This window comes from Hevea brasiliensis, chromosome 5, assembly GCF_030052815.1.
Source record: "Hevea brasiliensis isolate MT/VB/25A 57/8 chromosome 5, ASM3005281v1, whole genome shotgun sequence".
In the NCBI taxonomy this organism is placed as follows: domain Eukaryota; kingdom Viridiplantae; phylum Streptophyta; class Magnoliopsida; order Malpighiales; family Euphorbiaceae; genus Hevea; species Hevea brasiliensis.
Window position 1 is genome coordinate 112,205,495 of NC_079497.1, and position 15,764 is coordinate 112,221,258.

The 15,764-nt window shown below is 39.0% G+C and overlaps 1 protein-coding gene, 1 long non-coding RNA gene and 1 other non-coding gene across 4 annotated transcripts; 2 read left to right on the forward strand and 1 right to left on the reverse strand.

The window, feature by feature from the left end:
• Nucleotides 1–7,234: 7,234 nt before the first annotated feature.
• On the forward strand, nt 7,235–9,450 carry LOC110638561 (uncharacterized). The gene is made up of 4 exons (XR_009148991.1): nt 7,235–7,256; nt 7,915–7,990; nt 8,981–9,108; nt 9,179–9,450. It is a non-coding gene; the product is annotated as an uncharacterized LOC110638561 (long non-coding RNA).
• A 690-nt stretch (nt 9,451–10,140) lies between these two features.
• LOC110638560 (splicing factor U2af small subunit B) lies at nt 10,141–13,022 on the reverse strand. Of its 2 annotated transcripts, none has more exons than XM_021789156.2 (5): nt 12,665–13,022; nt 12,489–12,570; nt 11,858–11,984; nt 11,193–11,634; nt 10,141–10,445 (listed from the first exon to the last, which is right to left on the reverse strand). In XM_021789156.2, the coding sequence occupies exons 1-4, from the start codon at nt 12,992–12,994 to the stop codon at nt 11,235–11,237; spliced, it is 939 nt and encodes a 312-aa protein (XP_021644848.2). In that variant the 5' UTR covers nt 12,995–13,022; the 3' UTR covers nt 10,141–10,445; nt 11,193–11,234. The 2 variants fall into 2 exon arrangements, with proteins under 2 accessions (XP_021644848.2, XP_021644847.2); XM_021789155.2 differs by having other exon boundaries at nt 10,141–11,063.
• A 79-nt stretch (nt 13,023–13,101) lies between these two features.
• Nucleotides 13,102–13,184, forward strand: TRNAL-UAA (transfer RNA leucine (anticodon UAA)). The gene has a single exon. It is a non-coding gene; the product is annotated as a tRNA-Leu (tRNA).
• Nucleotides 13,185–15,764: the final 2,580 nt, after the last annotated feature.

Consider the following 15,764-nt stretch of genomic DNA (forward strand, 5'->3'; position numbering starts at 1 on the left):
TAGTCGTTCTCAGGTTTAATGTTTAATTGCATTCAATCAATTAAGTACTCAGACAATTTGGTTTGGATGCTTTCCTATCTTATCAAGAAATTGAACATAAAAGACTTCAATTCATTTCAAAATAAAAATATACAAGCCATTCGGCAGGAGGGTCTCCCCTAACCTACTCTCCGTGTACATTATCAGTTCTATCATCCTCTCTTTCTCTCTCAGGCTCCTCCTCGCTCTCCTCTTCACCTCTAGGGACAAGATCCACCATCCAGGAGAAGTCTTCCTCAGGATAGCGCCTTACAAGCTTGGCCAAAAGATCGCCATGAGCATTCACATAAGCACCAGCTTCCCTCGCCATGGCCTCTTCTTCTTTCACTTTGATCTCATCGGTAAGGTGAGTGATATCGATAGTTTGGCAGGCTCGAGCTTCTTCGAGTTCCCGCTCCAGTTCAGCTATCCTATACTCATAAGATTTCATTCGACCCTCAATCTCGGCGATGTAGTCCTGAGCAGACGAAAGTTAGGTTTTGGTGGAAGCAGCGTCCTGGACCGCCTTCAGAATTTCTTGTCTCAAGAGATGAGCCTTTTCTCTGATTATATGTTGATTCACAAGGCTCTCTACGCTCAAGCTCATCGTTTGAGCCAGGAGGTCGTCAATGCTATCCAGAGTCAGCCTATTCCGGTCGTCCTGAAAGCAGATGGTGGCACCCAAAACCTTGGCCAGGCCAGGATTCCCCCAAACTGAGCGATTCTTCCCTAGCGAGTGGATGAGGACCTGGGCACCACGAGAGAGGGTCCTCACAGTAGGTTGGGAAGACCCTGCTTCTGCACTTGAAGAAACTGGCGGAGGCAATGTTTCATCTTATCGAAGAGGGGAAGGAGCGATCTCTATCTCTGGGGTTAGCTATCCTGAAGGTCGGGACGAAGAGCCTGGCACTTCTACCGAGTCTCGCCCTGGCATCTAGGATATAGCAGCAATCTTCATTTCTCGCACTTTCCAGGCGACCTCCCTTTTTTGCAGGCTAAAGATTTAAGTTGTATCGATCCCGGGTCCAAGGTCAGAGAGCTGCAGCTCATAATCCTCATGAGCGATCATCTGCATTAGCCACCACTTCAGTTCAGCCATAATTGCATCTAAACATGAATACTTGTGAGTAGCCGCCTGATCCTTTTATTCCTTTACCATGACGTCCTCATCTCTATTTAGGGAGATCTTCTTTGGAACTGAAGGAACCAGGTACTGCCAACTGTGTGGGATACCCTCAAAGCCATTTGGGATCTTACTCCTCAATATGAAGAATCAATTCCTCAAAGCCATTTGGGATCTTACTCCTCAATATGAAGAATCAATTCTTCCAATTCTTCAATGAAGAAGGGAGATCGGTAAAAATCCCACAGTGCGGCTTGTCTTAGAAAAACCAATACTCGTCGTCCTTTAGTCGAGCAAGCCTATGCCACTTAGTGAAAACCTTTGCTGTAGGCTCGAGCTTCTTAGCTTGGCATAAGCCTCTGAAAGCCACCAGAGTCTGCCAAGAGTTCAGGTGCACTTGGGCTACGCATACAAGATGGAACTTCAGAACGGCTCTAAAGAATTCGTCCAGGGGGAACTGAAGCCCGACCTTCAGTTGTTCTTCATATACCATGATCATGTCATTTTCTTCAAAGAAATGATCAGCTCGAAGATCGCCATGACATCTGATGAGCTCGAAGGAGTCAGTCCGAAGGTTGTATTCTTGACTAATGGACTACAGATTGGTTTCCTTAAGAACCGACAGCAACTCATCTATGGGTAAGTTTTCTTTCCCTGAAGAAGATGCTTGTTTTGACTTAGCCGCCCGACCGTGGGCTGAGACAGAGGTTGTAGAAGGTTCGGGTCGCCTGCTAGGCCTGACCACCTCAACTTCATCCGATGTCCATGAGATATGAATGGAGGAAGGACTAGCAACTCTCTGACCATTAATACTGCTCATTTCTAAAAAACAAAAGTGAGAACCAACTGAGAAAAGATCAAAACCCTTACCAGAGTGTGAATCGGTGCCTAAAAACTTTAGAAAGTGAGAGGGGGTGTTGAAATCGCTAGGGGAAGGTCTAAAAATGACATAAGAAAACAAATGACTAAACTTTCTCCTATTTATACCCGTCTGAGCATTAAATGCTCATGAAGTCCCAAGTGACGAATCGGTTAGTGGGACCGGGCCGCCTCCATGACACGTCAGAAGAAGGTTTCAGAAACATAGTAAAAAGGTCAGATAAATGAGATCGGTCAACAAAGGTCATCAGATTGAACAAATTTTCAAACCCATGGATCAACGAATGGTGATTCATCTAGGGATCAGATCGGGTACATTTATCAGAGATCAGAAAAATAACCAATGCAATAATAAAACAAAAACATTTAAGTAAAATTTCATTTCATTTCTAAAAGATCAGATTACATCATTTGGGTGATCTCAAAAGATCAGATTACATCATTTGGGCGATCTCAAAATATCAGATTACATCATTTGGGCGATCTCTAAAAATCAGCACTACATTCTACCTAGCTTAAGACTACTTCGAAGCCCAGAATGCTGGCCTATGTCAAAGCCTAGTCTTGTGGCTGAATCAAAAGATGTGTTTAATCAGAAAGCCAGTAATAAATACTGTGCAGATGTACAGCTCAGGTAGGGTGACTATTGACTCTCATGATATTGAGCGACATCATTGTTGATGTCATCGACCAGAACCGAGTTGCAATCGGGACCCTCGAGATGGTAAGGAGCCAAATGAACTTCAAGAGGTGGTAACCGACATTAAGATTGAAATTAGCGGGCCTCTTGTCAGAGATTGATCTACGAGCCATGCCGATGGGCCGACCCGAGATTAGTGCGGTAGTTAGTTTTGACCTTGATCAGTTAATTAGTTCAGTTCCCTCACCATCATCAAATGACACCCTCATGAACATCTGATCATCGGAGTTGGTCATTTTCAGGAAATGAACAAAGAAAGCATTCGGAAAAGGATTAAAGTGGTTGTCATGGGAAGGATTCTTGCCAAAAAATCCAAGAACTGAAGAATGAAACATTAAAGATTCACCGGAGAAAGTTGTGAATATGCAAAGGAAAATCCCTCGGCATATATATAGGGCCCTGGCATTTATTGCGGAACTTGAAGCAGGCTCATCAGTAACCGAAGAATTTATTGTTTTGACCGATACAGGTCAGATTGAGTAGGAGGTTGGAAAATAGTGAGATCGAGAAATAAAAAAGACCGAATGCAAGAAAAGATAGAGATCGGAATAATAATCTTAAGATGGGTCAGTCGCAACAAGATTGGAAGAAACAGGGGACGACCTATAGAGATCGGAGAATGCAGAGGGGTTAAATAATTTCTGATCAGAACTTTTCAATTAACCCCCTTCACCGTCAGATCTGAGTTAGTTAAAGCATTGCAGATATGATCAGAGCCTCACCACATGTAACGATCGAGATCAAACTACTAGAGGAATTGTCCGCTTTGGCCATAAGCCTCACGGTTTTGTCCCATAGGTGGAATGGAGAACTTCCCAGGAGGTCACCCATCCTAGGATTTCTCTCAAGCGAGTACACTTAACCCTGGAGTTCTTCCGACTCTCCAGGCTATTCCACCAAAAGGCGCCTCTAGTGATTAGTTTCCCGATTTTATATATCATTACTTTTTGAACCTAAGACCATCTCCGTGCTTTGCCGATGTGGGATTTGCCTAAGGGACCTTTCTCCCCCCCTTTCGGGACTCAGCGTCCTCGCTGAGGTTTGCCCCACCATCGCCCAAGAGGACACGCGAGCGGCTCTGATACCAATTGTAATGATCGGGCTCCAACCACTAGAGGAATTGTCCGCTTTGGCCATATGCCTCACAGTTTTGTCCCATAGGTGGAATGGAGAAACTTCCCAGGAGGTCACCCATCCTAGGATTTCTCTCAAGCGAGCACGCTTAACCCTGGAGTTCTTCCAACTCTCCAGGCCATTCCACCAAAAGGCGCCTCTAGAGATTAGTTCCCCTATTTTATATATCATTACTTTTTGAACCCAAGACCATCTCTGTGCTTTGCCGAAGTGGGATTTGCCTAAGGGACCTTTCTCCCCCCCTTTCGTGACTCCTCGTCCTCGTTGAGGTTTGCCCCACCATCGCCCAAGAGGACACGCGAGCGGCTCTGATACCAATTGTAACGATCGGGATCCAACCACTAGAGGAATTGTCCGCTTTGGCCATAAACCTCACGGTTTTGTCCCATAGGTGGAATGGAGAACTTCCCAGGAGGTCACCCATCCTAGGATTTCTCTCAAGTGAGCACGCTTAACCCTGGAGTTCTTCCAACTCTCCAGGCCATTCCACCAAAAGGCGCCTCTAGTGATTAGTTTCCCGATTTTATATATCATTACTTTTTGAACCCAAGACCATCTCCGTACTTTGCCGATGTGGGATTTGCCTAAGGGACCTTTCTCCCCCCCTTTCGGGACTCAGCGTCCTCGCTGAGGTTTGCCCCCACCATCGCCCAAGAGGACACGCGAGCGGCTCTGATACCAATTGTAACGATCGGGATCCAACCACTAGAGGAATTGTCCACTTTGGCCATAAGCCTCACGGTTTTGTCCCATAGGTGGAATGGAGAACTTCCCAGGAGGTCACCCATTCTAGGATTTCTCTCAAGCGAGCACGCTTAACCCTGGAGTTCTTCCAACTCTCCAGGCCATTCCACCAAAAAGAGCCTCTAGTGATTAGTTCCCCGATTTTATATATCATTACTTTTTGAACCCAAGACCATCTCCGTGCTTTGCCGATGTGGGATTTGCCTAAGGGACCTTTCCCAGCCTTTGGATCCATTTTGTAAGGCGAGACCCTTGACCGTTGGATTAAGGGATGAAAGGACAGATATTCTGAACGGAATCTCGACCCTCCATTTTGATTCTTTTTAATTATCAGACATCAGATTATATCCTTTTGAATCCAAGCCTTTCGTCTCCCCCTGATAAGATCCTGACCCTTCATTTTCAACACCCATTCCCTATAAATACCTGCATGCAATACTGTAGAAAGGAGGGAGGCGGTGATTATCGTGGAAAGATTCTAAACTCTGATTCAGTCTTACTGCATTGCCATTCGAAGCTCTCAAAATTTTGAGAAACTTTAGAAACCAGTTTTCTGAAGTATTTCATCTAAAAGAGCTCTAAATCTTGCGATTTTCATTTTCAATACCTGTGCACTACCCTGTGAACCCATCTTCACTCCGCCTCATTCCCACCACTCTAATATCTTTGCATTACCCTCCAAGCTCAACTTCATTCCGCTTTATTCCCATTACCTCGGGCAAGCTCAAGTCCTTCAGCCGTTTACCTTCACCTCTCTAAGATTTGTGGATACCAGAGTCAGCTCACCTGTCTCCCTAACTTTCCACAAGTAAGCGTCTAAACTGTCATTTTGTTGAATATCCTTGGTTTGTTTTCTTAAGTTTTCTTTTAAAGTTTTTTTTTTATATCCAGTCACACTAAATCTCAGAATAGGTTATCTTAGCCCGTAGTTATTTCCTTTGTCTTCTTTTTATTCATTCGTAAATCCCATTTATCATCACCTCGTTTTCATTCCTTTCGAGAGTAGATGTTTGAGTCATTGGCAACTCGTAAATACTCTAAAGAATATAGGCAGGAGTACTTTAACATGAGAGTTTATGGTCTGAATAAATGAAAAATGATAAAGGAAAAATAGGTGTAGCAAAGGTCGAATAGGTTAGAAACAAGATTAGGTCAAACAAATAAGTTATGAGATCGGACCTTGGAATGAGCCCAGACGATAAGATAATATATCGGGAATCAAGACAAGTTCGGATCTCGGGCGAGCGACTAAAAAGAGATCGGATATCGCAAGCCAAAGAGTTTTGATAAAGCGATCATGCGGAAGATCGGCAAGGAGTTCGGCCTGTCGTCCGCCAACTAGTTATAAAGTCCCGTGGGCTAGGAAAAGCTTTACATAGGGGTTTCCTGTGTCTTCAGTATTTCATTCCTATAAAAAAGGGATCAAGAAAGACCCTTTACCTGAATCCCTAATTCGAAGTTCTTATAAAATGCCATTCTTATCAATATATTAAGAGATCGGGAGAGAGTTCTTACCCGAACTCAGCCTAATTTTTAACACAATATATCAAGAGATCAGGGGAGAGTTCTTTCCCGAACTCAGCCTAATTTAACGCAATATATCAACAGATCGGGGGAGAGTTCTTACCCGAACTTAGCCTAATTTTTAACACAATATATTAAGAGATCGGGGAAGAGTTCTTACCCAAATTCTCAGCCAAAATCTCAACAAAATATTTAGAGTACGGGGGAGAGTTCTTACTCAAAATCCTCCGCTTAAATTTTTAACAGAATACATTAAGAGATCTGGAGAGAGTTCTTACCCGAATTCTCTTAGCTTAAATTCAAATCAAAATATACTAAGAGATTGGGTGAGAGTTCTTACCCAAGCTCTCAAATTAAATTCTTAATACACCAAGGGATCTACGGGAGAGTTCTTCCCAAAGTATCCCAAATATTGGGTTGAGGCCCGATGGAGGGTCCTCCTCAAGGCACTCATATTTATAGGACAAATATCTCCCTGAGAATATCACAAATTCAGTATTCATATTAACCCCCTAAATACCTATTACACAACACCTATTCACTGAAGGGTCATCTCATGTACTCGTGTTCTTGAGCAACCCGTAATAATGAAATATCAAACATTCCTTTTATTCGTACAAAGGATTAACATCATTATTCTAACCCCTAAATTATCAATTTCAATTTATAAAGAGCACAACATTAAATCTACTTATCCTTGTTGAGAGACGAGGTGGGATGCCTAACACCTTCCCCACCCGTATACGGACCCCGAAACTAGAATCTTTGTTTTCAAAGTGGTTTTTAATCTTTACAAATGATTTTCTTTAATTTTTCTCAAAATTAAAGTAGTGACTCCTCACTTTTTCCATTTCGACGAGAATCGTTCGGCGACCACAAAACACTTGCGACAATCTAATCAAGCCAAGTCACTATCTTATTTACTTGCAACACGCCGTCTCACTATTCACATCACAACATGGATCGCGCTGCACCAGAACATAGCTCTCACTCCCTTAAAAATCCCACTTCTTAAGAGAATTTTTACACTTTATTATTACTACCCTCAGCGCCAATGGAGTTTTGGGGTAATTTTCTCTCTATCTTCCTCTCGCATTTCTTGTTTCGTTTTGATCTCTCAAATATGCTAATGATGTACTCTCGAATTTCCAATTTTTTTCATTTGATTTTCTTTTTAATGTTTTTTAACCTATGTCTCGATCATAGTGTATGAAAGTAGACGAAAATCGGCACACTTCTATCTTAAGTTGCTTTGTAGATTTGAGCAGAGTTGAAATCTTTGTTCTGTTCTTGGTTTTTCTTTTAATGCTTTTGGTTCTAGTGATCGCTCACTGTTGGTTAGGCAATTGATTCTTTGCCTCTCTGTAGTACTTAGTACAATATTTATGTTTATAGGCACTTTACAATGCTCATGTCAATGGGTACTTCTTGTTTCTATTGTAAAGCAAAAGTTCTTAACAGATGATTAAAAGCAGGATTGATTGATCACTAGCATAATTGTAATTTTTCATTTATAGTTTTGAATTGGATCTTTGTGTCTGTCTTTGTTTTTAATGAGCATTAGTATAGCCACTATAGTTTATTGGAAGCTTAAATTTTCCATGATTTGAGTCTTTTTAATCATTTATGAATGAAATTTGGTGGTGGGAATTGGTAGTTTAGGAAAGATTTTATTATTGCTTCTTGGATATGAATGGATGGTGGCTTCTTGGTTATTTAAGAATAACGTATGTTTTCTAAAAAGGCAAAGCAAAAGTTTGTACTTTTATTTGATAATGCTAATGTCATGCAGGTATGGAGTTCAAAAGTGGGGAGCCCCAAAAGGTTAAAATTGGTGGTGACCTCTTTTTGCATGTTTCACAGCACAGGTTATACGATCATAGTTCCGAGATTTTACATGACAAATTAGATTTTGCTACCTTCTCTATATTGCTTTATGAAATATTCAAATTGTTTAAATTTGGCCATACTATTACTGAGGACAGGCTTGTCTTAGTGAGGTGAAGAAGGATAAAGGAAATGAATCCGTTTGTCTTTATGTGAAGATTGGTGTAAAGAAATTTGTTCTTGGAACCTAAGCGAAAGGCGAAAATCATAGAGCCAAATAAAGATGACAAACCTAGTGAAGAGACTGATGATATTAGTGAAGTCTCTTATGACGATGGTGAATCTAGTGATGATCAAGTGATCTTACTTGTTTGTTTAGGTTATTTCACTTTGGTTGATGAGTTTCACACCTCAAGCAAGTGTTTTTTTTTTTTTAAGTACCTTTTTAGATGTTGAAAAAAATAGTTTGAAACTTTTGTTTTAAAGTTCTTATGATTAAAATGTCAAATTTAAATTAAAATCAAAATTTAAAGGTCTCTAGTGAACATTTTTGAAATAATGTTTTTTTAACAACGCTCAAATAGCAACGCCAAGAAGATTGAAAGCCATAGTGCATGTATCATAAGGACATTACAACAAGTTATCATTCCAATTGCTTTTATAAAATGTTGTGCTTTTGTTTATTGTGAAACAATCATATCATTTTTTTTTTAATCATATATTAGATGTAGCTGAATAGAACTAGTCTTTCTACCATATTTGGGTGATGGTTGGAAACCAGAATCTGATTATCAGTTTATGGTATATGATCATGATCTCTATTGGTGTCCCTCTAGTAAAGACAGATATTTCTATTGTCTGCTTGTTTCTCATGATGCTTAACTTAGTCCTTTAGATGGGAGCTATTTTGGTCGTTGTATAAGTGGTGCTTCAGGTTTTTAGGAAAACATAAAAAATGTCTGTGATTTGGACTGGTGGTCATGCAAAGCGTACTCCTATGTTATTTAAGCTCTTGCTGATTGTATGTGCAGGTGGGAAGAAAGTGGTTGGTCATGCAGCAACTCCTCACCTTTCAAAGCAAACTGTAAATACTCCTGCTAACAGTGACCAGAAAAAAGGAGCAGAATCAAAAATCTTGTGTACGTGCGTCTTGCAACAGGTAAGTTCCTCCAGAAGCTCTTGAAACTGTTTTCTATGGCACTAGAGCCTTATATTAATTACCTTTGCAGGTCATTCGGATCTGAAGTTGCTTTACAGTCTCATACAAAGGCCAAGCACGGTGCTGCACAGTGAAGGAAGAGAAGAGTGTGAATTTTATTTTTTACGAGTTCGTCACAGGAGTGTTAAAGTCGTAAATGACAAAGGAAAGCTCAGTCTGGTCCATTTTCTTTTAGGCTTTTGGTGATCGCAACTGTCTAATGAAGTGTTTACTTGTTTGATGGACGATGGTATCAATATATTGCTACGTTGCATTTCTTGCAACAGCTGAAACCTAAAGCAATCTAGAGCCAGTATGGGTGTAATTTGTGCTCAAGTAAAAAACCTCACAGCTTTGAAGACTCGCTACCGGCTCATTGAACTGGTTGGACAAGTTAGTAATGAAAGAATAGCTACATTTTAGATGGCACAAGTATTCTCGTCATAATTGCTAGCTTACGAGCAACTGCAACACGCATGCTTATACTAATTTATCACCCCAATCTTTTCCTGATCACCAGTTCAATAAAAAGTCTTTTCCTGACTCTGCAATAGGCTCTAATTTAGTTAGCTGCAATTTTAATTTATCCAGTGGTGATAGACTCATTTGGGTATCTACCATCTAAATTGGGTTCACAACCATAGACTCCTGAGACCTCTACCAGTGGACATTTGAAGCTCTTTCTAGTCAGAATTTAACCACCAACTTGGTTTTCACTATGTAACTAGCTTTACAAAGGCAAACCACTGGACATCGGAAGTGTCTTTCTGATGTCACACATCAAACTGGAAATTGGGAACAGTAAATTAACAACATAGCAACTTCGTCTGTACCCTAACTTTTCAAAAACCCAATTCCCCTAGAATTGATGCTGCAAAATTCAAAACAAATTTCCTGGTAATATACTATTCCTACAACGACATATACCTGGATGGCGTGAAGCTTCTGGCATTAAAAACAAGAAATGAGAAGAAATAAGAAAAAATTCAAGACTAAGCAAGCAAGTTTAACGATATATATTCTTTTGCTCTCAAGCTCACCCACATGATGCCAAACCAAAGCGACAAGATAAAATACCAAAAAACTCAACGATGTTTGAATAACTGAAAAAATAAATTGTTGCTTCTCAAATTTCACAAACTTAATGTCAAATCCAGCAGTTGGATCCTGGAATGGCAGAGCTTCCCCCATGTATCAAGGTTAGCTGTTTTCTTTATTTTACAAAAGGTCGATGAGCTTTCTGAATCCTTCCACAGAACTAGAATCCTGCAAACACGCTCTGCAGATAAACAGCCAACCTGTATACAAATATCATGGTAAGCTGCGATAAAAGACTGAGGCCGATCCTGAGAAGCAGGAAAGCCTGAACCTGCAAAACTCATAAAGCATGTAAGATAACTTTCCAAGGAAAATGATATTTAAAAGCAAAAGGCCATGCCAAATCCCTGCAAAATTTAATTACCCATGCCTGCCTGCAATTGACTATAACGAGAGAGTTAAACTGAGCAGATTCAAGCCTCCTCCAGTGTTCTTTTATGTTGGAAATCATAGCAAGGAGTTAAAAAAGTGAACCATCTCATCAAAAGATTACTTAAACACCTCTTTTGGGACTTTTTTATAAAAAAAAAAAAGAGGTTCAATTTGGAAGTTTTTTGAGGGAGAAAAAAAATATCATTTGAAGGTCCAAAATACATTCCAGAACAAAAGAAGCTTTGAACCAACAAGGAATAGAAAGAACCTTTCTTTTTCCTCTCTTTGTGGTCCATTTCCTCCTCCTTGCATTATTATTATTATTATTATTATTATTATTATTATTACTCTTTTATAAATCTCTTCTCTTTAATCTAATAAGCAGTTATAGGGCAAAAAGTTAGAATTTCACTTTCATAAGACATGACAGTGAACCTGTACTCCACCTGCACAGTGGAAATGGCAGTAAGCTACACTTTCTAGATGGGCCATCTCATCAAAAGAACAGTTGCAATCACTTCATGTCTAAGAATATAAAGTCTTCTAATATTCCAATAAGTAGCTGAGGGACAAACCAGATGATTCCAAGGGGTTCAGTATTTGTATCAACAAAGCTCCTACTGGTACTGAGGATCATCATAATGACCTCCATTCTTAGCATCATCATTACTGTTCCTGTCATTGTCGGGTTTTTGGCCATCTCTATTACCAGATTCTGTCTGTTCTCTCTCCCTGTTCCACTGCTCGATCTTAGCCCTTCTTTCAACACTGCTCTCTCTAACAGGACTTCTATTTCTCCTTCCTGCAGGGCTTCTGCTTCGTCCTCCTCTGCGTCCAGGACTTCGGCTTCTATGCCTCCTGCCCCTCTCATGGTGACGATCCCTATCATCATCCCGTCTAGTAGAACTGCGGTTATTATGCGAGCGTTCATCATAACCACGGTGCCTGTTAGGACTATGGCTTCTACTGCGGCTACGCCTTCGCCTATTCCTCCCAAATAAGCGCCTCCTTAACTCCCTAAAATTGTTGAATACAAAAGATAAATACATAGACAACCTACTTCCCAAGTTACTGAAGCAATATACGTCATTCAGCAAACAATCATACATACATATAAAATGTTCTTAAATTATATAAATAGTATGGTCTACGCGTATTTCACATCTATATCATTCCATACAAAAATTATAAATAAACAAACATAGAGCAGCTTGAGGACTAGTCACACCAAGAAAGTCACCTGCTAATCTTCTTCAGATGCATGAAGTTGCAGTAGCCACCTCGATTGCATACATTTTCCTCATACTGCCTACATGTAGCTTCGCGGAAATCCGTAACAGGAGAGAAGTCAACAATGATTGGGCGTCCTAAAATGAAGTTTTTATGAAACATCAAAATGCACTTTGACTTTACACCAGCAATGGTATTACTTTCAAGAAAACTGAACAGTAACATTATGGAGAGTGAATAGAAACAAATTATATTACTTCTGAAATTGAATGATTTTCTGAATCCCATAAGAATACCACAATCTACAGTCATCTAGGGGCACCAACATTTGAATGCTTCAAATTACCATGGCAGCAATTTGTCCCACTTACAAGTTACAACAGATACAAAGCTGGAAATAACCAAACACTTACTCCCTTTAATGTTATACATGAAGTTTTTTTTTTTTTTTTTAATTATGCCATGAACAATTGTAAAATCAATTTGCAAGTATAATATTATCATTCAGCAGTCAAAACTGAGCTCAAGCTGAAGTCATAAAGAATTAGCAGGCCAGCTTAACACAGTATCTAAGCATATAATTTAACAATTCAACAATCAAATTCGCGACGCCTAATAGTCATAGAAAAGGCAGCAATAACCTGCATAAAACCTTCCATTTAGATTGTTAAGCGCATTCGCTGCATGCTCTTCTTCTCTGAACTGAACATAAACATTACCCACCTGCTCAAAAGTTTAAACAGAACAATTAAGAAAAGAAAGAAAGAAAAATTAAACAAAAAATTACTAAAAAAGATTGAAAAAGCGAGAGAAGAACCATATGGTCAGCAAGATTATCACAGATATTTAAGCTCTCGATATCTCCATATTTGCTGAGCTCCTCAAAGAGGTCCTGATAAAAATCTTCGAAGTGGTCTTGGATCTTGCGGGGGTCGAGGGACTGAGACTGCGCCTGAGAATCGACGCCAGGAGTGAGCATGTCGGGGCGCTGGTACATGTTGGAGAGGAGAAGGGTAGGGCTGATGCTGGGCTTGGTGTGGAGCCTAGAGCAGCGATCTCCATGCCTGCAGGCTCCGATCTTGAAGTAAAAAGGGCAGTTCACTCTGTCCTTCTCTGTTCCGAATATGGAAGCCAAGTGCTCCGCCATGATTTTCTTCGATCTGCGTAGGGTTTTTGCAGATTTTAAGCCTAAAATACAAAAATAGAAACGAATTTATCACTTTAAAGAAATTTAATTGGAAAATCATTAACAGCGCAGGTTTGCCCGAGAGGTTAAGGGGGAAGACTTAAGATCTTCTGTACATAAGTACGCGTGGGTTCGAACCCCACAGCCTGCATTTTTATTTTTATTTTTATTTTTCTTATTTCTTTTCTTACCAAAAAATTCAAAATTTAATGTTATCTAATTTTTCTTTTTAATTTACTGACTTTTATTTTCTGTAGAAACATTTATAGATTTGCAATTTTTCAAATTTGAATATTAATAAATTAAATATATAATAAAATTAAAAAAATATTTTTTATTTACAAAAGTATTTATAAAACGTTTAAAATATATATAATTAAAATAATAAATTATAAATTTTAATATAAATCTATAATTTAAAAAATTATTAAATTTATTTATATAAATTAATTTTTAATAAAAAATAATAATATATTATTATGCAAGCGAATTACGAGTAAGTTTTCTTATCTCACTTCACATAATCGAGATTAAGCTAGGATTTAAAAAAATTAATAGGACAAGTTAAATTCATAAGCTTTTGTCATCCCTAAACTTAAGATTTATGGGGTCAAATCAAATGGGTACTGGGCTTTAGATTTATGTTAGGATCGAACATGTTTTTTGGTCCCTAAACTTAACTCGGCTAAGCTTGATGACGACTTGGCTTCAAAATGGGTGGGCTTGAGATTTATGTTTATTCATGATAATTTTAGCACATACACAAAATATATGACTGGGCATCATCAAGAAAAAACCTCATTCGACCAATACATTAGACTAGACTTAACAGTATTATTGTTATATGGAGTCTCCCAGCCAAAGGTTCCATCAAGTTCGATTGGGATGCCAGGAACTGGTGTGGTTTTGGACTATCAATAGTCAAAGCATTCATGTGCTCATGCTAAGGTAAAAGAATAAAGTAGTGAGAGAGAGAGAGGAACTCCCATTTTCATGTGTTTTTATGAGGTACGAAAACTCTAATAATTGGCGTTTTCTCATTTTGAAAATGTTTCTGAGACGGAAATGGCAGGACACGTCCATAACACATTTTGGAACCATGTCCGAAAAAATCAAAAGAGGAAACGGATTTCTATGGGATGGCTTCTAGCTTACCATTAGTGTTTGTTAATCCTTCCCGCAAAACCCATCGTGAGGTTACCCAAAGCCATTGTTATCCCATCTTCTTGCGGGCCAAATAGCTTGCTGGATCGATAAGTTACTTCACCGGCATCATAAAGTGGTTTGAGTCTTATCGGTAATATTTATAGTAAGTAGGGGAATTGACGAAGAAAAAAAGACGTGAGAGAAAAAAAGGTGGTGCCATGTGCTTTTTTTTGTTTATTTGTTTCCTTATTAGCTTCTTTTCTTTTCATATTCTTTTTATTTTTAAAACTTAATAAAAATATAATAAATTATAATAAAATAACCAACAATTATCCCATATACTTGTATAATATTCATTTTATTTTATTTTTCAATAATTAAACAAATTAAATTAAACAATAGTATTCACATTAACAATAAAACTAAATGAAAATGCTGATAATGATAAATTAAACATAATTAAATTATCAATATAATAGCTTTATTAATTTTAAATTAATTTCATATATTTATTTTATTTATATATTATTTTATTTAACATTTATAAATATACTTTTATATTTTTTATATTTACGCGTTTTCGTTGCATATAATTTTGAAAACATCGTTCCCAGTCGGTATCTCCATTCCCATGCTATATAGGTTTTAAGTTGGTAGTGAATTTCTCTCAGTTTTTTTCCTTCATTTCTGAGATACCAAGTCTCCTTACTTGCTGAGATCGTCTACCGTTCCCATTCCCCTCCCATACATGGATTTTCCCTCCCTTTTATGGGTAGGACTGTATATATTTTTTGGTTGTTTTTAGTTGCATGCAAGTGTGGGTAAGCAAAGGTTTTTTGCAACCTGGGATGGTTCTCTTTGGCCATGCTGTGCAACAGTAGTTTGTGCCATGGTTCTGTTGATTAATTTTAGGGTCTGCTCTAAGGTGCGAGGTTCTCTCCTGCTTTGTGTGCTTAAATGTCGGTTTGCATTTCTTTTGGTAAGGATGGGCATTTCTCAGGAACTCTACGGTGCTACCTGGTAGACTAAACCTAGGTGAAAATGAGATGGCCAGAGCTCTTCCCTCCTCCTTGATAGTTTCAAATCAGTAAAGTTATTCTGGGTTTCTAGCTTGCCTCCCGACATTCTTGGGTTGCTATTCTGGGGGACTTCTTCATTAGGCATCTCAATCGAGCATGGCTTCCTGAAGGAGCTTCAGTCAGTTAGCACATCTCTCACCAGTGTTAGACGATCGATCTGGGATGAGCGTCGTTTCTCCCGGAGGTCCTCTATTTTCTTCTCTGCAACGCGATGGAAATTATCACCGGGTCATGGGTTTCACGTAGGGAACCATGTCTTCTAGCGTTTTTGGTTGCTATGAGTATGGGCCTCTGCGTGGCAGAAGTTACAAGCTAGTTGTATGGCAATGAGCCTGCTGTTGTATTTGCGCCTCCGGCATGTTTCTAGAATTAAAATATATAGAAATTATGGTCATATGAACAAGTGGATGGACACAGCAAAAGTTTCTCCAAATGATAATTAAAAATGAACTTTTCTTTTGAGTCACTCAACTGAAAATTTTAGGCAACGGTTTTTTCTTTAAAAC

Coding starts and splice junctions, on each gene's coding strand:
- LOC110638560 (XM_021789156.2), bottom strand. CDS start 12,994: ATGGCGGAGCACTTGGCTTCCATATTCGGAACAGAGAAGGACAGAGTG. Junction 12,571..12,664: donor ATAATCTTGCTGACCATATG/GTTCTTCTCTCG, acceptor ACTTTTGAGCAG/GTGGGTAATGTTTATGTTCA. Junction 11,635..11,857: donor CATCTGAAGAAGATTAGCAG/GTGACTTTCTTG, acceptor CAACAATTTTAG/GGAGTTAAGGAGGCGCTTAT.